Genomic DNA, 23,902 nt, shown 5'->3' on the forward strand with positions numbered 1-23,902 from the left:
ACAGGCGCCCACCACCCCGCCCAGCTACTTTTTTGTATTTTTAGTAGAGACGGGGTTTCACCATTTTGGTCAGGCTGGTCTTGAACTCCTGACTTCGTGGATCCACGCGCCTCGGCCTCCCAAAGTTCTGGAATTACAGGCGCGAGCCACTGCGCCCGACCTGGATGAAAGTTTTTCATAGGAAGTCTTGCTCTGTAGCCCCGGCTGGTGTGCAGTGGTGTTATCATAGCTCACTGCAGCCTCAAACTCCCGGGCTCAAGTGATCCTCCAGCCTCAGCCTCCTCAGTAGCTTGGACTACAGCTGCACACAACCATGCCCAGCTAATAGAGATGAGAGTCTCACTATGTTGCCCAGGCTGGTCTCGAACTCCTGGGCTCAAGTGATCCTCTTGCCTGGGCCTCCCAAAATAGAGACTACAGGCGTAAGCCACTGCTCCTGGCCCGAAACAGTGTTTTTAAAGCTTTAAAAAATATGCCAATATGGTGAAAACCCGTCTCTACAAAAATACAAAAAGTAGCCGGGCATGACGGCAGGTGCCTATAATCCCAGCTACTCTGGAGGCTGAGGCAGGAGAATCGCTTGAACCTGGGAGACGGAGGTTGTAGTGAGCCGAGATCGCGCCACTACATGCCAGCCTGGGCGACTGAGGGATACTCCGTCTTAAAAAAAAAAAAAAAAGTTCCCAAGTCTAAAAAAAAAAAAAAAAAAATCAATCTGCTCTCAAAAACTGTTGCAACAATATACAATCTCATCAGCACTAAGTATCCACTTCCTTGCACCCTTCTCAGTAGTATTACCATTAAACAAACAAACAAACAAAATATATATGTGACAGTTTGTTGGGCTCAAAGGAGTCTCTCGACAAGTTTCCTATCCCCCCACGCTGCCTCTCCTCTGAACACAGGAAGGGTTCCTTTTCCTTATTTATTTTGTTATTTCATTTCCATCAACACGACTCGGCTTGGGGACAGGGGTCGGGGGCAGGCCAGTTACCGCAGAGGTGGAGGCCGCGCAGCACCTGGCCTGGAGGAGCTCACCACGCAGCGACATAGACCTCTTCCCTGCTGGTCCACCTGCGAGCCTTGGGGCGATAGAGGGCGCCGTGGAGCCCGCAACGGAACCCGCCCCCAGGGCAGCGCGCCCCGCTCCCGTGACGTATTTCCGCGTCATCTGCCGCCGAGGCTTGCCCCCATTGGTTGTCTGCGAGGCAATAGGGGCGGAGCCGAGTGGGAGTGTGGAAAGCGCCGCATCCCGGGTGGGGGGCGAGGCTTCCCCTTCCCCGCCCCTCCCCCGGCCTCCAGTCCCTCCCAGGGCCGCTTCGCCAAGCTGCTAGGAGCACGGCGGCGGTGGCGGCACTTTCTCCCGCAGGAGCTGGAGCTGGGCTCTGGTGCACGCGCGGCTGGGCCGCCCGAGCCGGAGGGACTGGTTGGTTGGGAGAGCGGGAGGGAATCCCGGGCTGCCGAATCGCACATTCAGCCCGCTCCGCTCCTGCAGGGCAGCCGTTCGGCTCTCTGCGCGCGGAGCCGAGTCCCGGGCGGGTGGGGCGGGGGTCCACTGAGACCGCTACCGGCCCCTCGGCGCTGACGGGACCGCGCGGGGCGCACCCTCTGAGGGCAGCTCCGGGGTTAGCGGCCCGGACCTGGTCCTGCGCAGCGGGCGCGGGGCAGCGCAGTGGGAGGAAGCGAGAGGTGCTGCCCTCCCCCCGGAGTTGGAAGCGCCTTTCCCAGGTCCAAAATGCCCAAGAAGAAGCCGACGCCCATCCAGCTGAACCCGGCCCCCGACGGCTCCGCGGTTAACGGGACCAGCTCTGCGGAGTAAGTATGGGGCGGGCGGTGAACCTCGGGGCCCGGCTGGGGAGGCCCGGGCCGGGGAGCAGGAGCGCGCGCCAGGCTCCGCTCTGGTTTGTCACGTACGTCTGGGACTGGCAGGGGGCGAGGAACTCCCGGCCGCCGAGGTATCGGTGACTAAGCACTGATTGTGCTTCTGACTCAGACCAGTTAGCGGATCCCGCGGGTCTCGATTCCCCTCTGCACCCCTTTTCCCGACCGTTTCAGTGGTTCCTGGCCACTGTGCAGTCTTCTCCCAAGAAAATAAAAGCTAGCACGTCTTCCCTGCCTCCCCCCAGCTCTGTTCTAAATGTGATCCTCTGGGAGTCTGGCCTGTAATGGGGAGAGGAGGCTACTGTTTTGGAAAGAATTAAGATCGCATCCGTGCTTTTGAGACCGGCTCAGGGTATTAAGTGTGGAGCATCATCCTCACCTTCATGCCTGACACCTGTGGGGTCTGAGTGCCTTGTTGCAGGTCAACTGCCTGGCCAGCGGGGGCGTGCTGGAAGTCCGTGTGGACTTCGTGGCTTTTCCTTGCCGACTTTGGAGGTTCCCGGTCCTTGGCTTTCCTGGGAAATTGCTCAAGAAAGCGGCTTTCTTTTTCATCCGACTCTTCATTCATTCATTCATTCATTGAACAAACCATTTTCTCACTAATGATTTCCTAGCTTTCCGTACTTGACTAGGAGCCCCTAAACTCCTGACCTGAGGCATAAACACCATGACCTAGAAACCACATGCTAGGTGCTCCATCTCTGCAGCTTCCAGCGTTGCTCACAAACGAGCACTTTATTTCATGAAATAATCTTGAGGCTGTTTCCTGGGGGTTTCTGAGTTCCCACAACTCTCTTGGGTTCTAGGTAAGGTACAAGACTCTGTGAGGGAAAGCTGCTTGGCTAGCTAGAGAAATAGCCAGAAAAGATTAGGTTATTATTATTATTATTTGCCTTTTTTTAGTTGTTGTTTGCCCAACCTTCAGTAAAGATTAGGTTCTTAATCTCTTTTTACCTGCACACTGCAGGCTTTAGGAAGCTAACTGATGAAATCAGGGTAGGCTTGGACCTTCTGCTCTTTGGTGATTTCTGTAACCTCCCTTCCTTTCTCTAGATTTTTAGAAAATTTTATTTTTTAAAATTTTATACAGATAGGGTCTTGCTATATTGCTTAGGCTGGTCTTGAACTCCTGGGCTCTAGCGATCCTCCCAAAGTGCGGGATTACAGGCATGAGCCACTCTGCCCAGCCAGCTTTCTCTAGATTTTAATAATCTGGGGACCTGTTGGCTTGATGACTTGTTCCATCCTTGTAATGATCACAAGGTCGATGGTGGACCCATGGTGTGTGTTCAACTGTGTTCTTCAGACCTGCTCCCAGCCGACTCTCTTCCTTAGTCCCCTGTCAATCCTGTGGGGTCTATTTTGCATGATACTGACTTGTATAGGTAGTTGGATTGCATTATTGCATTGCAAACATTTTTTTTTTTTTTTTGAGTCGGAGTTTCACTCTTGTTGCCCAGGCTGGAGTGCAGTGGTGCGATCTCAGCTCACTGCAACCTTCGCCTCCCAGGTTCAAGCGATTATCCTGCCTCAGCCTCCTGAGTAGCCACCACGCCCGGCTCATTTTGTATTTTTAGTATTTTTAGTAGAGACTGGATTTCTCCAGGTCATTCAGGCTGGTGGCAAACTCCCAGCCTCAGGTGATCTGCCTGCCTCGGCCTCCGAAAGTGCTGGATTACAGGCGTGAGCCACCGCGCCCGGCCCATTTGTTCAGTTTTAGTGTACAGTGTTTCACCCTCTTAAAATAGACTGAAAGTCCTGACTGTTGTTAGGACAAGTTTTGACCACAGTGGATTCTGGCTGAATGTTGTGGCCTGATTATCCTTTCCTATTTGATTGGAAGTGGATACTGAGTAGAAGTACCTGTTATTCTGTTGTAACTGTGACACCACAACTGTATTCTCTCAAGGAAGAGGGATTTCATTAAAACAGTAAAAGCAGGATGAGAAGAAACTACCCCAGATTTGGTGGCAGAAAAATTTGGATGGGACTGGGAGAGTCTAAACAGTGGTTAAAAGGTAGGGGCTCTGGAGTCAGGCTAAGTTTGAAGCCTAGCTCTGTTGTGGGTTTTTGTTTTGTTTTGTTTTGTTTTGTTTTTCTGACAGAGTCTCTCTCTGTTACCCAGGCCAGAGTGCAGTGGTGCGATCTTGGCTCACCGCAACCTCTACCTCCTGGGTTCAAGCAATTCTCCTGTTTCAGCCTCCTGAGTAACTGGGACTGCAGGCACGCGCCACCCCACCCTGCTAATTTTTGTATTTTAATAGAGACAGGATTTTACCATGTTGCTCAGGCTGGTCTCAAACTCCTAACCTGGTGATCCTCCCACCTCAGCCTCCCAAAGTTTTGGGATTACAGCCTGGCCTCTGTTGTGGTTTTGTGACCTGCTTCAAGTCTTTTAGTCTAAGGCTTAGGTTTAGTTTTTTCATCTGCAAAAATGGGGCTAATAGAATCTACTTAGCATAGTTGTGAAGATTAAATGAGGTAGTACATAGTAAACCTTCGAAAGCTGTTGGCTGCTGGTGCCTTTGTTACTGCCTAAGTGTTGGACTGAAGGAAACCGGAAGGTGATTTTCATTCATGGTGGTGGATTGTGTGTTAAGGTACCTTTGCTTCTGGACAATCACCTCTCCCTAGTTTAGTTTTTTATACCATCTGCATCTACCTCTGACTCATTGCTGTGTTACAATAGGAGGCATCTTTGTGTAGACTGCCCCAGATAAACAGGGACTGTTTCCCTATATTTCGTAGCACGAATGAGAGGGAAAGCTTTACACATCGTCATCTTTCACTTCTGACAGTGTTTCTCAAGCAAAATGTCCCCTATCTTGGGCTGCCAGCAGAAAGAATTCTGTTGCTTTCATGATTTCTGTGATTAGACCAGGGCACAATTTTGAATGTTATCAGACAACGTGAACTAAAGAAGAAGAAAATCCATTTTGACGGTAAATAACTCTTGGTACCAAATTGGCAAGGTTACTTTTCACTTGGCACCTTTTGCTTACCTCTAACATAGCCCTTACCCAACTCAGAGATGGAGTTGGGTAATACGGGACCTGAAGTTGTAGGGGTCCTCAAAGAAAAATCATGCAAAAATAGCTTTCTTTTGCATATTTTGCAAAAACATGTGAGCATATTACTAGGGTCTTAAGTGTTAGAATAAAATAATATTATTCCTCTGTTTAAAATGTTTTTCTGGTTCTATTGCAGTTATACAAAATCCAAACTCCTTATATTACACTATGAGACTAAGTGATCTGCCTGTTGTCCCCACTGCCCCCTCCTACCAGTCTCTTTGACCACATTTCCTGCCACTCCTTTCTTCCACCACTCTAGTCCTCTTTCACTTCCTCTATGGGGTGGTCCATACTCACTGCAGGCCTCTGTACATGCTGTTCCCTTTGCCTGGAATGAATCACCCCTCCTTCCCTAGGTAGGCAGGAAGCAGTCTTCACCTATTTGCCTAAGTGGTCCCTCTTTGTCATGTCACCTGAGCTTTTTTTTTTTTTTTTTTCTTTTTTTTTTGATACGGGGGTCTCACTATGTTGCCCAGACTGGTTCTTGAACTCCTGGACTCCAATGATGCTCCCACCTCAGCCTCTTGAGTAGCTGGGACTACAGGTGGCCACTGCTGTGCCTGGCACTCACCTGAGCTTTTAATAAGACTTGATCATTGTAATTTTTTACTGGGGTGTTCTTAACATTTGTCTCTCCTGTACACTATAAACTTTAAGCACAGCACTGCCTTTTTTTGACTCACCGCTCTGTAAGTACACCCAAAATAGTTCCTGGCACATAATAGGTCCATAGATGTTTGTTGAATCAATGAGTGAATGAAATTTCTAATATTTGCACAATGGGTTTAATCAAACTTTTTACGTCTTTTCCTTTTCTTTTCCCCTTTATGCTCATTCCTTTTCTCTCCATTTCCTTTTGTTTTAGTCACCCACTCAACCATTCTAAGGTGTTTATATGGTTTTATAATTCCACCTGTTAGTTTGATTATGTGTATACCCTTGGGAAGTAGAAGGATGATTTCGTATGCATCTGCTTAGGATTCTAAATGCTATTGTGCCAGAAATCTGCATTTCATAGACAGGATAGAGTAGGTTATGTTGAGGTAACAACCACAAAATCTCAGTAATTTAACACACTTTCCGGTCAGTGGGAGGCTCTGTAGATTGGAGTCCTTTAGGGATCTAGGCTGATTGAGGCATCGTCTCTGAAATATACCTACATGAGGAGGGAATCTTGTGAAGAACCACATTCAGGCTCTTAAAGTTTTGCCCAGAAGTGAGCTTTGTCATTTTTGCTGCCATTTCTTTGGCCAGAGCAAATCATGTGGCCGTGTTGACCTTCAAGGAGGGCAGTGACCTTGGAAGGGGGAGAACCAGGAGTGTTTGTGTGTTTTTTTTTTTTTGTTTTGAAAAAGAGTTTTACTCCCACTGCCCAGGCTGGAGTGTAATGGTGCATGCCACCACGCCCTGCTAAGTTTTGATTTTTTTGTGGAGATGGGGTTTCACCATGTCGCTCAGGCTGGTCTTGAACTCTTGGGCTCAAGCGATCTGCCCACCTCATCCTCCCAAAGTGCTGGAATTGTAGGTATGAGCCACTGTGCTGGTGAACCAGGAGTATTTGAACAGAAGCAGTGACCATCACTAAATTTTATATCAGTTTCTTCTTTGTTTTTTTTTCCTTTTCTTTTATTTTCTGTGACGGAGTTTTGCTCTTGTTGCCCAGGCTGGAGTGCAATGGCACCATCTCAGCTCACTGCCACCTCTGCCTCCCATGTTCAAGCAATTCTCCTGTCTCAGCCTCCTGAGTAGCTGGGATTACAGGCATGTACCACCACGCCTGGCTAATTTTGTATTTTTAGTAGAGACGGGTTTCACTATGTTGGTCAGGCTGGTCTCGAACTCCTGACCTCAGGTAATCTGCCTGCCTCGGCCTCCCAAAGTGTTGGGATTACAGGTGTGAGCCACTGTGCTCAGCCTTAGTTTCTTTTTTTTTTCTTCCAATTTTGTTTTGTGCTCTATTCATGATGCTATATGATATGTGTCTAGTTCATTATTTCTCTTGGTCGTAGAGCAGTCATGTGCATCTGCCACATTTTACTTATTTATTTCTCTAGAATTAGACATCTTTGTTGTTTTCCAACCCCTTGCTGCCTCAAACAGTCATGACCATGACCATGACCATGACCATGACCATGACCATGACCAAGACCATGACCATCACCATCCTTGCACATCCTTGTTTCCTTTGGATGTTGTGAGTTTCCTGTGGAATGTACTCAGAAGTGGAATTGCTGGGTCTTACGGTACATTGCTGCTCCTTCTAGGATAAGGCGTATTATTAATCTCTCTCTTTTTTTTTTTTTTTTTGAAACAGAGTCTCACTCTGTTGCCCAGGCTGGAGTGCAGCATCATAGTCCTGGCTCACTACAACCCCTGCCCACAAGGTTCAAGCAATTCTCCTGCCTTAGCCTCCCAAGTAGCTGGGATTATGGGTGCCTGCCACCACATCCAGCTAATTTTTGTGTTTTTAGTAGAGACAGGGTTTCACCATGTTGGTCAGTCTGGTCTCCAACTCCTGACCTTGTGATCTGCCCTCCTTGGCCTCCCAAAGTGCTGGGATGACAGGCGTGAGCCACTGCGCCCGGCTATTAATCTCTTTAAAACAATACCGTTAATCCAGTTGCAGTAGTGAGGCAGGGTACCTCTCGAGATCTCACTTTTTCTTTGACCTTGGGCAAGTGCTTTCGACTTTCTGACTCTTGGTTTCCTTAACTGTAAAGGGGATGTGATAATTGTGACAATATCTTTACCATGGTGGCCTATGAGGCCCTACCTGATCAGGTTCTTAGTTTTCTTCCAGTGTCCTCTTCACTCATGCACTCTTGCCACACTGTCCTCTGTGCTCTTGGGTTGTAGGTTGGGCACATTCTTATCTTAGAATCTTTGTATTTGCCATTCCTGCTGCCTGGAAAGCTTATCTCTCAAATACTGTATGACTTGCTTCCTCACTTTCTTCACCCCTCTGTTGAAATGCCTCTTCACAGAGACCATCTTTGATCACTCTGATACAGAACTCCCTGTCATTTTCTGCTGCTTGCCTTTGCCTTACTTTTCTTTGTAGCACAGACTAGTAACTGAGGGTGCATCGTGTATAAGTATTTATCTTCTTCTGCCACTCCAAGTGTAAGCTTCATGATGGTTGGGGCTTTGCCTTGTTCATTGCTCAGTGTGTAGAACAGATTCTGGCACATGGAAAATACTCAGTAGATATCTGTTGATTAAATGGCTGACTAGATCCTACCCCAGAGGAATACTTTGAAGATGTATAAAATTTCTTTGAAGGCTATAAGGTGCCGAATAACCTTAGGAGGGTTCACTGCTTGGCCTTAGTAGTGGTCATGATTTTGGATTTTGAACCGTTTCTATGTAACCCTGAAACACTCAGACAGACTTATTGCATTCAGGGTGTAGTTCATAGCATCAGCAATTCTGCCAGGTTTGTAAGGAACACACATCTGTTAGAGTGTGAAGGCCCTGGAGGATGAAAGGTTGAGACAGATTGATGTACTTTTTTTTTTTGTCTCTTATGACTCTTTCTGAGATGTGCACCATGATAACTAGGAACTTTTTTTTTTTTTTTTAAGAGACAGGGTCTTGCTCAGGCACCCAGGCTGGAGTGCATTGATGCTCACTATAACCTTAAATTCCTGGGCTCAGGGAATCCTCCTGCCTCAGCTTCCTGAGTAGCTGGGACTACAGGCACGTACCACCATGCCTGGCTAATTTTAAAATTTAGAGATAGGGTTTTGCTCTATTGCCCAGGCTGGGCTTAAACTCCTTGCGTCATGTAATCCTTCCTCCTTGGCCTCCAAAAAGTGCTGGGTTTACAGGCATGAGCCACCGTGTCTGGCCTGATAACTAGGAGCTTTTGAAGTGGTTTCACACTGATTTTGTAGTTTTGAAGTTGGATGCTTTTATTGGATAGTTGACGCAGTAACTAATACTGGTGCTGTCTTTCAGAACAGCTTCATGTGAAAAAGGCCTGCTTAAGCCTGTGTCTTTGGGAAGAACATCTCTGCTGCTATTACAGCAGATACAGAAATAGCAAAGAAATTCTTAAAGATGATTTAACCCATGGCAAGGAAATATATGAGACTCTTATTTGAATGTAAACACTCACAGAATTCCAATTTCACTTATTTATGCACCTTTGAAAGAAAGGAAGAGGATACTGTAGTAGAGTACGGTAGTCCTCCATTATCTTAGTGCCATACATTCCAAGACCCCTAGTGAATGCCTGAAACCACAGATATCAATAGTACCAAACCCTGCATATGTTATGTTTTTTCCTATGCAGTATGTGCCTATGATAAAGTTTAATTTGTAAATTAGGCATAGTAAGAGATTAACAATAATAACTAATAAAAAAATAACAATATATTGTAATAAAAGTTACATGAATGTGTTTACTGTACTTACTGTGGGTAACTGGAATTGTCAAAGCAAAACTACATTTAAGTGGGGACTCCTGTAGCTGTTGGCCCTGTCTTGCCTATCCAGCTTGATTTTCCTGTTTTTCGGTTCACCTGCTGTGGTCCACGTACCACTTTCTTTTTTTTTTTTTTTTTTGAGACGGAGTCTTGCTCTGTCACCCAGGCTGGAGTGCAGTGGCCGGATCTCAGCTCACTGCAAGCTCCGCCTCCTGGGTTTACGCCATTCTCCTGCCTCAGCCTCCCGAGTAGCTGGGACTACAGGCGCCGGCCACCTCGCCCGGCTATTTTTTTGTATTTTTTAGTAGAGACGGGGTTTCACCGTGTTAGCTGGGATCGTCTCTCGATCTCCTGACCTCGTGATCCGCCCGTCTCGGCCTCCCAAAGTGCTGGGATTACAGGCTTGAGCCACCGCGCCCGGCCCACTTTCTTTACTCTCCTCACTGTGCCCCCAGCATACTGCTTCTTAACCTTCTTACATCTGTCTGGTCTTGCTGACATGGTTTTTTTTTTTTTTTTGTCTGGAATGCCCTCCTCCACTTTCTTGCATGATTTTCTTTTTTGAGACGGAGTCTCACTCTGTCGCCCAGACTGGAGTGTGCAGTCACATGATCTTGGCTCACTGCAACCTCTGCCTCCTGGGCTCAAGCAATTCTCCTGCCTCAGCCTCCCGAGTAGCTGGGATTACAGGCACACACCACCACTCCTAGCTAATTTTTCTATTTTTAGTAGAGACAGAGTCTCACCATGTTGCCCAACCTGGTCTCGAATCCCTGACCTCAGGTGATCCACCTGCCTTGGCCTCCCAAAGTGCTGGGATTACAGGCGTGAGCCGGGCTTGGCCCTCTTGCATGATTTTATTTTTGTTTTATACTTGCCATTATGCTTTAGCTTCTGTGAAAACAAGGACTGTGATTGTCTGATACTTCTCCACCGTCTGCTGTGGTGCCTGGAATAAAATAAATGGTACCCATCCTTTTTTTTTTTTTTTTTTTGGAGATGAGTCTCACTCTGTCACCAGGCTGGAGTGCAGTGGCACGATTTCGCCTCACTGCAACTTCTGCCTCCCAGGTTCAAGCAGTTCTCCTGCCTCAGCCTCCCAAGTAGCTGGACTACAGGTGTGTACCACCACACCTGGCTAATTTTTGTATTTTTAGTACAAAATTTAAGAAGGATGTCCTCGATCTCGCGATCCGCCCACCTTGGCCTCCCAAAGTACTGGGATTACAGGTGTGAGTCACTGTGCCTGGCCCTTTTTTTTTGTTTGTTTTTGAGATGGAGTTTCACTCTTGTCATCCAGGCTGGAGTGCAATGGCGCAATCTTGGCTCACTGCCACTTCCGCCTCCTGCATTCTCCTGCCTCAGCCTCCCAAGTAGCTATGATTACAGGCACACACCACCATGCCCAGCTAATTTTTGTATTTTTAGTAGAGGCAGGATTTCACTGTGTTGGCCAGGCTGGTCTCAAACTCCTGACCTCAGGTAATACGCCTGCCTCAGCCCCCCAAAGTGCTGGGATTACAGGCGTGAGACACCACGTCTGCCCAGAATGGTACCCATCTTTCAAGATCTTACATAAAGCTTATCTCCCATGTGTATAGTCTTTTCTGAGCAACTCCATGCCATGCACAGTTACATCACTCCTCACTTAGTTATAATACTTTTTTTTTTTTTTGAGACAGAGTTTCACTCTTGTTGCTCAAACTGGAGCGCAATGGCGTGATCTTGGCTCACTGCAACCTCTGTGTCCTGGGTTCAAGTGATTCTCCTGCCTCAGCCTTCCAAGTAGCTATGATTACAGCCGCACACCACCACTGCCAGCTAATTTTTGTATTTTTAGTAGAGACAAGGTTTCACCATGTTGGCCAGGCTGGTCTCGAACTCCTGACCTCAGGTGATCTACCCACCTTGGCCTCCCAAAGTGTTGGGATTACAGGCATGAGCCACCATGCCCGTCCTGTAACACTTCTTAATGATGTGACCTCGGTCATATCACTTAACCTCACTGAGCCTAGTTTTCCTCATTAGTAGAGTAAGGCTGATAATAAGAAACCCATGAGGGAAGTAGGGTGGGAGGGCATCATCCAAAATAATATATACAGAAGCACTTTATGGGGAGGCAAGAGTGGAAAAAGAAAAAAAAAAAAAGCACTTTACGATCACTGGAATGCTATGCAAATGGGATGTGTTAAAGATGCCAGCGTTTGATTTCCTCCTTAGAAGTCTGAATGGTTCCTTCTGTTATTAATAGCAAATTGTAAATGTTGATAAATCATGTTGATTTAGATATTTCATATGCTGCTTGTCCTTCAAATCTAGCTCAAACCTACATCTAATCAGGCCTTGGGATCTAACTTCCTGTTTATAGCAAATACAGGAATAGAGGAATGAGTTAATGACACCAAGAGGAAACAAATCAGACAAACCTAGGATGTGGAACATTCTCTAAGACAACTGACCTAGTCTCTTAAAAAGTCAGTACAGGCCAGGTGCGGTGGCTCATGCCTGTAATCCAGCACTTTGGGAGGCTGAGGCGGGCAGATCACAAGCTCAGGAGTTCGAGACCAGCCTGGCCAACATAGTGAAACCCGATCTCTACTAAAAATACAAAAATTAGTCAGGTGTGGTGGCATGTGCCTGTAATCCCAGCTACTCGGGAGGCTGAGGTGGGAGAATTGCAGTGAGCCAAGAGCATGCCATTGCATTCCAGCCTGGGAGACAGTAAGACTCCATCTAAAAGAAAAAAGAAAAATAAGTCAGTATAAGGGTGGCCATGGTGGCACACACCTGTAATCCCAGCACTTGGGGAGGCCTGCCAAGTCAGGAGGATTGCTTGAGCCCAAGAGCTAGAGACCAGCCTGGACAACATGGTGAGATCGTGTCTCTACAAAACTACAAAAATTAACCAGATGTGGTGCGTGCGTATAGTCCCAGCTATTTGGGAGACTGAGGCGGGAGGATTGATTGAGCCCAGGTGGCAAGATTGTAGTGAGCGGTAATCGTGCCACTGCACTCTAGCCTGGGGAGAGAGTGAGGCCCTGTCTCAAAAGAAAAGGTGATATAAAGGGAAAAAAGGGAGAGTGGTGCTGTTCTAGGATAGGAGACTAAGGAGACATGCAGATCAAATGTACTGCATGGGTTGGGCACGGGGGCTCACGCCTGTAATCTCAGCCTTTTGTGAGGCTGGGGCAGTAGGATCACTTGAGCTTGGGAGGTCCAAGCTGCAGTTAGCTATGATTGCACCACTGCACACCAGCCTGGGTGACAGAGTGAGACCCTGTCTCAAAAACAAAACAAAAACAAATATACTGCCTGAACCCCAATTCTATACTGGATCAAAAAACAGTTATAAAATGCATTGTTGAGACAGTTGGGGAAATGTTAGTAAAGTATTGCTAATTTTTTTTTTTTTTTTTGAGACAGAGTCTCTGTCATCCAGGCTGGAGTGCAGTGGTGCGATCTCGACTCACTGCAACCTCCTTCTCCTGGAGTCAAGCGATTCTCATGCCTTGGCTTCCGAGTGGCTGGGATTACAGGCACATGCTACCATGTCCAGCTAATTTTTGTATTTTTAGTAGAGACGGTGTTTCGCCGTGTTGGCCAGGCTGGTCTCAAACTCCTGACCTCAAGTGATCCGCCTGCCTCGGCCTCCCAAAGTGCTGGGATTACAGGCGTGAGCCACTGTGCCTGGCTGTATTGCTAATTTTTTTTTTTTTTTTTTGAGACGGAGTCTAGCTCTGTCACCCAGGCTGGAGTGTAGTGGCCAGATCTCAGCTCACTGCAAGCTCCGCCTCCTGGGTTTACGCCATTCTCCTGGCTCAGCCTCCCGAGTAGCTGGGACTACAGGCGCCTGCCACCTCGCCCGGCTATTTTTTTGTATTTTTTAGTAGAGACGGGGTTTCACCGTGTTAACCAGGATGGTCTCGATCTGCTGACCTTGTGATCCGCCCGTCTCGGCCTCCCAAAGTGCTGGGATTACAGGCTTGAGCCACCGCGCCCGGCGCTAATTTTTTTTAACATAATGATGGTACAGATATTATGTAGGAGAATTCATATTCATACATAATGCACAAAACTTTCTCTGAGGTTCAGGAAAAAACCCAAACATACACAAACAGTGGATAAAGCAAATGGAACGGAATGTTCAGTTGTTTTGTTTAGTTAATTTGAGTTTCACTTTTATTCTTTCAGTTTTTCTGTATGTTTGAAAAAATTTATAATAAATTTAAAAAGTACCCCAAAAGCAAAACTTATTCCAAGTCTTATGTACTTTAATGTCAACTAATATTCACTCTCCCATCCCTAGATCCCTTTGTGCTGCTTGTCTACATTGTATGACAAACATCACATTAAATGCAATCTCCCCCCGCCCCCCCACCTTTTTTTTTTTTTTTTTTTTTGAGTTAAGATCTCACTTGCTCTGTTGCCCAGGCTGCAGTTCAATGGTGCAATCACGGCTTGCTGCAGCCTCACCTTCTGGGCTCAAGCGGTCCCTCCCCAGAGCCCCCGCTCCCCAGTAGCTGGGACTATAGGCACATGCCAATATGCCCAGCTATTTTTTTTCACTCTCGCCCAGGCTGGAGTGCAGTGGCACGATCTCATGTCACTGCAGCCTCCACCTCCCAGGTTCAAGCAATCCTGCTGCCTCAGACTCCTGAGTAGCTAGGACTACAGGCATGTGCCACCATGCCCGGCTAATTTTTGTATTTTTAGTGGAGATGAGTTTCACCATGTTGGCCAGGCTGGTCTCAAACTCTTGACTTTGTGATCTGCCTGCCTCGCCCTCCCAAAGTGCTGGGATTACAGGCGTGAGCCACCATGCCCGGCTATCGCCCAGCTCTTTTTGTATTTAATTTTAGATTCGGGGGTAAATGTGCAGGTTTGAGCATGATGCTGAGGTTTGGGCTTCTTGCATAAGTACTTTATTATAAATTACTATATAATTTTTTATTCACTAAATCTACTTTATGAATCTTTTTCTTCTTATTAGGAAACATACTTGTTTAAACCCCTAGGTGTCCAGCATTGCTGATGCGATATATCATTATTGGTAGATTTGAGAACACCAAAATACATTTAAACAAATTAGCAAAAAATCCTTATCTGCTAGCTTTTCTTTTCCCCCTTTTTTTTTTTTTTTTTTTTTTTCCTAGAGGGGTTCTCACTATGTTGTCTAGGCTGGTCTCAAACTCCTTGGCTTAAGCGATCCACCTGCCTCGACTTCCTAAAGTGCTGGGTTTAGAGGTGTAAGCCACTGTGCCCAACCACTTTTTCTTTTTTTCTTAACTCCCTCTTTGGAACATTTTTGCTAGCATTTCTCTATGTGGATATGCCACCACATCACCCTGAAGTATGAATCAAGCAGTGGTGAATCTTTCTGACACATCAAGAAAACAAATCCAGAGAACACAGAGACTAGGGACAAAATGAGGTAAACCTGAGAAGAAAGCGTAGGGTCCCAGTTTTGTTTCTGTTGTTCACTTCCAGAAACTGCCAATTTGGAAAAATCATCCTGGTCTCTTACTGCAACTTGTGTTTTTACTTCGTGTCCTGTGCCCTTGTTGCTCAGAAGCCCAAGAGAGCTGTTTAGAGGCTCACATACCTGTTTGCTAAGTTTTCTTCTCCTCCCAAGATGAATAGTGTTTTTTTTTGAAATAGCAGGTGTTTTCTGAATCCCATGAAGAGCCAAATGCTAAAAGTGCTGATCCTGACTCTGATTTCGCTGTGTAACTCTCAGGGGCATCCTGCTCTGATGTCAGGAAGGGAGTCAGGTTAAGAAGAGGTTACCTGGAGGTTGAAGAAAAAATGGACAAGGTAGAAAGACCTTGAACCCCTCCCTTTGAAGAGTTGCCTGCTTAAGGACAATGCTTTAAAATTTTTGAATGTATGAATACTTTCTAAAGAAAAAAACCTATAGACATTACATTCTCCAGTTTAACTTTGTTTATTCCATTATATACGTTTTTGGATAGCTGAGATCAGTTGATTTTTTCCCAATTTTTACATGTGGACATAATCCTCATTCTTGTCATTTTTATTGGCTGAAGAGTAGAGTCTGATAGGATCTGGCTAAGCAAATGACACTTTGTTGATTATTAGGTGGCCTCCAGATTTTTATTATCTAATGATAGGCTTGTAAATGTTTTTGAGTCCATTTGTTTTGTTTTGCTTTTAGATGAATTCATCCACCTGATCAGAAGCAATGGACCATGCTACCGCTGTTGTTACATATTAACAGAATATGTTCCAAAAAGAGATTGAACCAATTTACAATGTATATTTCAACCGTTTCCTCAAGCTTCAGGACTCTTTTTTTTTTTTTTTCTTCCAGTTTAGTGGTTTTTGATAGTTTAATAGGCAGTATAAGGGCCCCTTTAAAGGTCAATTTGCTTCCCTTTAATTGTTATATTTTTGAATTGCATCAATTCAGTTTAAACTCATATTTATTGAATGCTTACTGAACGTAAATCACTATTCTGGGAGCTGCAGGTAGGTAACTCAAAGATGAATAACATTATCTCAGCCTTCAAGGATCTTAAAATCTAATATGAGAGTGTAGGGGGAGATTTTCGGAACACAAGAAGGAGGAAACAATGGCTACAGAGTAAGAAAAGTGCCACAGAAAAGCTACAAAGCAAGCACTGTTGGAGCTTGGCCCGAGGAGGGAGGACGCGCATCCAGGACGGGAGATGAAGAGAGCCTTCATGGAGGAGATGACATTTGAACTGGGTCTTGAAGGATGGCTAGGATTCCACGGGATGGGGGGAGCGTGGCAGGAAGACAGCGCGGGATGAGCAACTTCACACAAGTGGGAAAGCCTGGGATGTGTAGAGAAGCCAGCAAGTAGTTGAGTGTGACGGGTGCGTCGGTTCGGGTTGAAGGAAATGAAGCTGGAGAGGTAGGCTGAGGTGGTTTTGTGGTTCCAGGCTGAACATTTTGAAAAGTCACGTGCAAATTTTTCTTCCTTTTTGATCATTTTTAAGTATTTCTGAGTAGTTTTTATATGCTTTGTATTTTGAAGTTTTGTAAATGATGTGCTTACTACATTGTTCCATTGTGTGTAATGTATTAAGAAGAATACCATTTTTAAATATTGAAAAGCGTGTTTTTTGAATGGGCATTATGTATAGCATACTTTTCATTAGCAGTTTAACATCTATCATCTCTCCACGACTAGCAGGAATATGTGACTTCATAGCCTTTTTCTTCCCCTTATGTGGTTAACTCTTTCCCGTGTGGAATATGCTCGGTATGAGGTGTATGTCTTAGTTAGTTTTTCTCCACAGTGAATTCTACTATCTTACTGGAGTTTACTAAACATGATACATTTATCCATCTGTTGTATTTTCAGGTTTACCTTGGTCTTTTTGATATTTTTCTCTACTAAAACTTTTTAACCCACTCTTAAATAGTTTTGAGAGTCATATATATTTTTTAATTTGGTAGGGTTAAGGAAAAGTTCAACAATTTTCATGGGATATCTTTCCACTTATTCATGTGTTCCTCTTTCTCATGTTAGGGTATTAGAGTTTCTTCTCTATAATTCTCTTGCGTCCTGAGTTAATATTTCAAATATGTAACATTTTGATACTGTTGTTATTGAACATTTTTAAGTTTGTATTTTCCATCTCGACTATGGTTTGTTTTGTATGAACTAGTTATATCCGGCAGCTTTGTTAAATCCGCTTACTCTATCTAGTAACATTTTTTGTTTGAATATACATGCATTTGTAGATTTACTGGTGTCATCTGCAAAACAACTTTTTCGTTTCAATGTGTTAGATATTTTATAGCTGTCTCATCTTGCATTGCTCTCAGTAGCAGTTCTTGTGTCTCAGGGAACACTACTAAGTGTAATGAGGTTTCTCAAGGACCTTCTGAGCCAGGGACTTTTCTCTTCTTTCCAAGGAGCTGTGAAAAAAGGAAGCAGTTGCCCAGATTTATAGAAGCAGAGCTTATTAGGGCTGGATGGGACCTAAGAGCTTCTCTAGACCTGGGCCTATCATTTGAGAGATAAGGAAACCAGACCTAGAGAGGTGTGAATTTGCCAGAGTTCACACTGCTGCAGTGGAAGGAGGTGGTTGAGCTTTTACTCTTATTTTCTTATGGTACATATTACATACAGTACATGTTTTCATTTGGGAAAGTTACTTGGTTTGACAGTTTTCCAAGTTTACCCAACATTAAATTTTGGTAACTACGCAATATCCTTAAAAATATTATTTTCAAGTAATTATCTGAAACTCTGGAAAAGGTTACCCCTGTATATCACCACTCTCCTAGGTGGTTGAGGGAAAAGAGAATAAAGAAAAGTTGTGGGGTTGGGGCTGGGACAGGGAGGAAAGGGTATTTTAGTCCTTGATCCTTAGTAGGAGGGCCTATTTTTAAGCTTCATAATGTCAGTTTTAAAAGCAGTGGTTTTCAAAATAACCGCAGACGAAAGTCCCCTTGAAATGGATGCCTTTCTGGAATTGACCTATTTTGAGTTTAGCTGTTACCAGAAGGGTTCAGAATCTCGAATGCTCTTAAATGCATTTACTTTTCAGACAAAGTGGAAATTGAGTGCATAATCCACATGGGTTCCAGATTCAGGTTAAATTTAGAAATTTGGGGAGTTGTGGAGAGAAGACAAATTAGTTAATCATTGTTTTATAGGTTTGTCTGAATCCAGGTTAATTCTGTTTCCTTCTTTATTGAATTATAATTTGTATATCCAGGTTTTACAGATTAGATCAGACCCTCACCCCATTTGAGAGTCGACGACTCAAAGTCAGAATTATTTGTCCCCTTTGCTGCTTTCATACCACCGTTTAGTAAACAGTCCTCAAGAATGTCCTCATGTCAGGGAGGGGAGGCCCCAGAAGTTAGCAAGAATTCCAAGCTCACTGTAAACCTTTTGTTTAATGGTTTACTCAAATCCAGATAGAAATTCTACCAAAATGCCAGCCTGTATTTCAGCTCCTCTTTCTTGGAGTCTTTAGGATGGTGGGAAAACAGGCAGAAGAGAGCTGTTTAACATTCCAATAATTATTAATAATAGAGAATTTATCCTGCTAATCAGGCACTCATTTGTGTCCACTGATAAAACTTGGTCATTGGAGCCAAGGAAAGGTACCATTCACTAAAGGAAAGAGCAGTAGATAGTCAGGCATGGTGGTGTGTGCCTGTAGTCCCAGCCACTCGGGGGCTGAGGCAGGAGAACCACTTGAATTCGGGAGGTGGTGATTGCAGTGAGCGGAGATCATGCCGCTGCACTTCAGCCTGGGTAACAGAGTGAGACTCTGTCTCAGAAAAGAACAAAACAAACAAACAAAAAACAGTGGAACATTGGCTAAGCTCTTAACACATTATGTTAATTTAGAGATTGCAACACTTTAATATTTACTGGAGTACTCCTTCTATAAAAGTCTTTTTTGCCTTGTTTTATTTTGGTACTAAATGAATGCCAGGTTAGCCATAAAGGTAGCTTGCTGCATTTCTATTTCTTGTGTTCTAAATCACTGAATAATTAAAAAAAAAGGTACTAAAGCATTTCCAATTAAAAAGGAAGGTGTAACATATTTATTAGGGGAAGTCAAGGGGAGAGGTGGTGAGGAAAGTACCAGAAACCACCAACAGGTGTTTTGGTTACGTTGAACAAAGAATCAGCTTGATATGCAATCCCTGCGAAGAGTTTATAAATTCCTGAAGGAGGGTGAGAGCTGGAGGGGACACAGTGAGCGGAAATGGAGAGCGGAAATCAGTGGTTCCTGAGGCACAGAGGACTTGGGTTACTGGGTTACCGGAGGCTTGCTCCCACCCGAGGACCTGGGAACAATTCCTGAACAAGTTGCTTTCTTGATAGACAAGGATGCATCTGTAGGACCACCTCTGTTAATCTGTGGGGCAATAAGAATTGATCCTACTGCAGGAAGGAGACTAGGATGAAGCCAGAAGACATGGAACTTGTATCCCTAGAGGACATCGTAACTGGAAAAATAGCTACCATTTATGAAGGCCCACCTGGTCTCTTTGCATTCATTATCTTGAATTCGCACTAAAATTCTGCAAGAAAGGTCATAGTATTCTATTTTACAAATAAGGAAAATGAAGCTCAGGGAAGTTAAGTAATTTCATAAGGTTGCACAATTAGTAGGTGGTGGAGCTAAGTTTAGACCCAGGTCTGTCCTACTGTGATATGCATGCTTTTTCCACATGGCCCTCTCAAGACTGTGTAAAATGCCAGAGGTCTTTCTGGAGCTTCACTTCCCAAAACTGCTACATTTAAAGTAATTAAAAGTTGAAAAATCAGTTCCTAATTTGCACTACCCACATTTCAAGGGCTCAGTGGCCATGTGTGGCTAGTGGCTACTAAAGTTCTATTAGTGCTGGTCTAGAGGTCATTCAGTTTTGCCTCTGTATTTAATTTTTTTCCTTTTATTCCACAAAGGAGAAAATGAGGGACAAAGAAAGGAAGTAACATTCAGCATCAGACATCTAATTAATCCAGTTTTTTGGACTGGTTGCCTGTTAGATTTTCCCATGCCCCACATTCTTCCGTTAAGAAAATGAACAGAATGGAAATGTGAGAAATGGAGTGACTCCCCTACTCTTCCAGCTTTGCCTGGCCTTTAAACTAGATTCTTTCTCCCAAAGAATCCTGCATTTTACCAAGTTCAAAGGGCATGTCCGGATTAGTTTCCCCGAAGGAAATGAAAGATGTTTTTTGGAAAGGAATTCCATTCTTAATGTATGAAATAGCACTTGGATTCCCTCTGGTTCTTTCTCTGACTTCCTACCAAGTGCTTTGTAATTGAACTTGCAGCTGCTAACCATTTGTCTTCCAAAGGAGACCAACTTCAAAACAGTTCAAATGACAGAGGGATGTATACTTTGAATGCAAGCAGCTGCCTGTTATCTGCTATTGATTCAAATGGCATTTGTGTTAGGGTCAAACAGATTTAGATTATGGCCAAAATTACAACAATAGATTTCTAACTTGTATGTGAAGAATAAGATGTATTAACAGTTGTCAAACTGATGTTTAGTGTTTAACTCATACGTACCAGGCACTGGGTTGCAAGACGAACTAAAGGGACTTTTGCTGAAATGGAAAAGGATGTCGTGTTATGGACAAGTCGAATGCATTTTAAATTCCTGTCTGAATTATATTGCTGGTATTTGCCATCCGTGTAACTTCCTATTTAGCCTTGAAATTCAGTAAAAGTCTCAGTGTGGATCATACTTCATAGCTCTGAAGTAAAGTGAGGAGTCATGTGCAAATGTCCTTTTAGTAGATGCTATTAAAAGGCGTTTAAATTATACACTCCAGTGTCTAAATGACAGTCTGAAGTGTATGTGTGTTTGGAGGATGGGCAAGTGGGTGCAAAAGGAGGCATTGTGCTGGGGCGATTGATATTTTTAGGAAGCCTAAATGTAATGTTTGATTTCAGTATAACTAACAGACTCATGGTTTAGAAAAGTTGTCTATCAAAAACTGAGAAATTGAGGTTTTGGTTTCTTCTCAAAGAAATGTTCAAGTCATGTGCATGAGTATGCTCAGAGAGATTAAAAATGGGGAGAAATTGGAATGGTGGCAAGGTATCCTGGAAAGTGCCTGTCTTCTCTGCGAGTTGACGGGCAGGAGTGGAAAGGACTTTAAAGATGGTGGCTACAGGCCGGATGCGGTGGCTCACGCCTGTAATCCCAGCACTTTGGGAGGCTGAGGCGGGCAGATTACCTGAGGTCTGGAATTTGAGACCAGCCTGACCAACATGGAGAAACCCCGTCTCTACTAAAAGTGCAAAACATTAGCCAGGCATGGTGGTCTGTGCCTGTAATCCCAGCTACTTGGGAGGCTGAGGCAGGAGAATTGATTGTGCCATTGCACTCCAGCCTGGGCACCAAGAGCGAAACACCATCTCAAAAAACAAAACAAAAAAAGATGGTGGCAACAGCTGGAAGGGGTCCTCAGGAGCTCTGACACCTGGCTTTTCTAACTGCCTAACATAATGGGGTTGGGGAGCAGAGCATCCAGAGGACTCCGTGTATTGTTTTGTGGTATGGGGTCTAACTTCTAGAAAGTTGGGAATACGCTTCTGAGAGTTTTGGAGTCAACAGGCCCGAATGCAGGATGATCAAAAGAAGATGGGTATTCCTCTGAGTGGTGCTGGTTTTGGGGGCCAGCAGTGCAGTGAAAAGCCCAATTTCCCAATCCTATTTTGAATGTTTCTACCCCCAACAAGCATTTCATTTGACTCCAGAGACTAACCATTCTTCCAGAGGGTCTAAAAGTCTTCAGGCTTGAGAATTTTTAGGCTATAGTGCTTTGGAATAACAGTGCCTTGTGTAGAAAAGTGTGAGATCTGAGCTCTTTTCCTGTGAACCTGTTAAGTCACTGCATTACCAACTCTGTGCCTCAGATTTTTTCTCTTCAAAGTGGGGGTGATGGTAATGACTTCCTACCTTTCAGGGTTTATATGTGAGCTCCACATAGTTTCATGGGCTACCACCCAGCATACTTTCAAGCAAGTAGATAGTAAGAATATTACATTTTATTGTTGAGAGAAATCTCGGATGTCTTCCGTTGTAACCTTATCTTGAATCCAGGGCTACAAAGAAGAGTTAAGGCTAGACGTGGCTCATGCCTATAGTTCCAGCTACTTACAAGGCTGAGGCGGGAGGATTACTTGAGCCCAGAAGGTTGAGGCTGCAGCAAGCTGTGGTAGTGCCACTACACCCCAGCCTGGGCAACAGAGCAAGACCCTGTCTCTTAAAAACAAAAGAAAAGGAAAACCAAAGAAAGGTTAAGAGAAGTTGGCTATGTCACACAGTATATTTGGAATTCTGTGACTTTTGAGTAACATAACCTGAAGGCTGTATGGCACAGTGGGAAGGCTTTGTAGCCAGCAGACTTTAAGTTTGAATTCTGACCCTGCCTTACTATGTCTGTCTTGTGCAAGTGCTTTTACATCCTTGAGTCTGTTCCCTCAATCTGTAAAATGGGCATAATAACACTTATCCAGCAGAAAGGATTCATAGATACTCTGTGTGTAAACTGCTTTTTGTGATTAACAAGACTAATGGTAACAGCCATGATTAGATCCCTAGCACAGGTTGCTTACTTTCTATCAGGTGAGAAGGAGAGAAAATTCTCAGCTCCCAAAGAACTTCCAGTGACAGGGCTCTTCAGCTGCTCTTTATCCAACAGACTTAGAATAGAGACAACACCGGGCATACTTGCAATTTTTTAGGATGTGCAGGAAGCAAAAGAATTATTTTCAGTGAAACAGGAGTCTGCAAAAGGTGCCTTAGGAAACAACTGCCACACAGTACATCCCAATATAGACTCCTCCCAGCTTCTCTAGGACAGCCATCTGCCTGACAGGCCCCACCTTTCTTCTCCCAAGGTAAGCCCAACTTTCTTCTCCCAAGAGTTTCAGGAGGATTTCCTGATGTATATGTGTGTGAGTGGTATGGGGTTGTGTTGGGGGTTGAAGAGGGGTGTTAATTTGGGATGGGTAGTCACTGGCTTTTGGTGGCATACTAGAGGGTAACACTCCTGTGGCTGAAGCCAGATGTTGGGGATCGGCGCATGGTTCATCCAGACATCTTTCTCAGTGGGTCCTGGCCTCTGCTCATACTGTGTCTTCTACCGGGGATTCCCTTCTCCACCTCCAATATACGTATGTTGAAATCTTCATCTTATGTCAAAGCCGAGGTCACGTCTTCTGTAAATCCATCACAGACCTCTCCTCCACTCCATCCAGGCAGTGGTCATCTGCTCCACCCTCCGGAGCACTCTGTACATATTCCGTCGCACTTCAGTTACTTATGTAATTGTCTAGTCAGCAGAAGGTACTCCTCTCCAAAGGGCAAGGCTCTACTAACCCCTGTGAAGCCTGGCTTTGAGTTTATGAGGAGTGATTCTTGTCAGTTTATAATTTTTTGGCACAAGAGGGTCACAGTGTTGGTGGTAACTGTAGCATCTGTCCTAGGAGGCTCTGTATGCTCTTCATTGTTCATACATCCATTTATTTCTTCACTCAGCCACATGAGGCATGTGGGATGTATGTTGTCTCTGCTTGACACATGAGGAAACTGATTCTGGTTAAAGGACTTGTACCTGCCATACAGGCAGCTAAGAGTGCCTATAGTCCTTTGTATTGCCTTTTCAGCCCACAGCCCCGTCCCAGCCCAAAGGAGGAAACATTTGGGGAACATATACTGGTGATGACATCTTCCCTATTCTGTGGCGTTCTCTTAGCCTTATGCATGGCACAGAGGAAGGCTCTGGGAATGTTTGGGCCGGATGGATCTGGGAGCCTCATTTGCATGCCAAGCTGCATACTTATCCCTAGCAAATGCTGGTCTCCTTGATGGATATGTGACATGGGTGGCTGAATTTACATGGCACCTGGTGGCTTCTCACACTCCTCCGCCACGCCTCTGGGGACTAGGATAGGACAGATGGCCACAGACAGGATTCTCAGCTCTGCAAATCACATTTGGGAAAAAGTTAAGTTTGTGCAATAACAC

General features: G+C 44.7%; 1 protein-coding gene across 2 annotated transcripts in view; it reads left to right on the top strand.

Annotated features, from left to right (window-relative positions):
- The first annotated feature begins 1,282 nt into the window (after positions 1–1,282).
- The window catches only part of MAP2K1 (mitogen-activated protein kinase kinase 1), a 111,570-nt gene continuing 88,950 nt past the window's right edge, over positions 1,283–23,902 (top strand). The window contains exon 1 of one of the 2 annotated variants that reach the window (XM_005559865.4): positions 1,283–1,815. In XM_005559865.4, the coding sequence (XP_005559922.1) occupies positions 1,736–1,815 (80 nt within the window). In that variant the 5' untranslated portion in view covers positions 1,283–1,735. Of the gene's footprint in view, positions 1,816–16,214; positions 16,284–23,902 lie in introns of those variants that run through there. The other variant, XM_065548096.1, reaches the window with a different exon arrangement.

This window comes from Macaca fascicularis, chromosome 7, assembly GCF_037993035.2.
Source record: "Macaca fascicularis isolate 582-1 chromosome 7, T2T-MFA8v1.1".
In the NCBI taxonomy this organism is placed as follows: domain Eukaryota; kingdom Metazoa; phylum Chordata; class Mammalia; order Primates; family Cercopithecidae; genus Macaca; species Macaca fascicularis.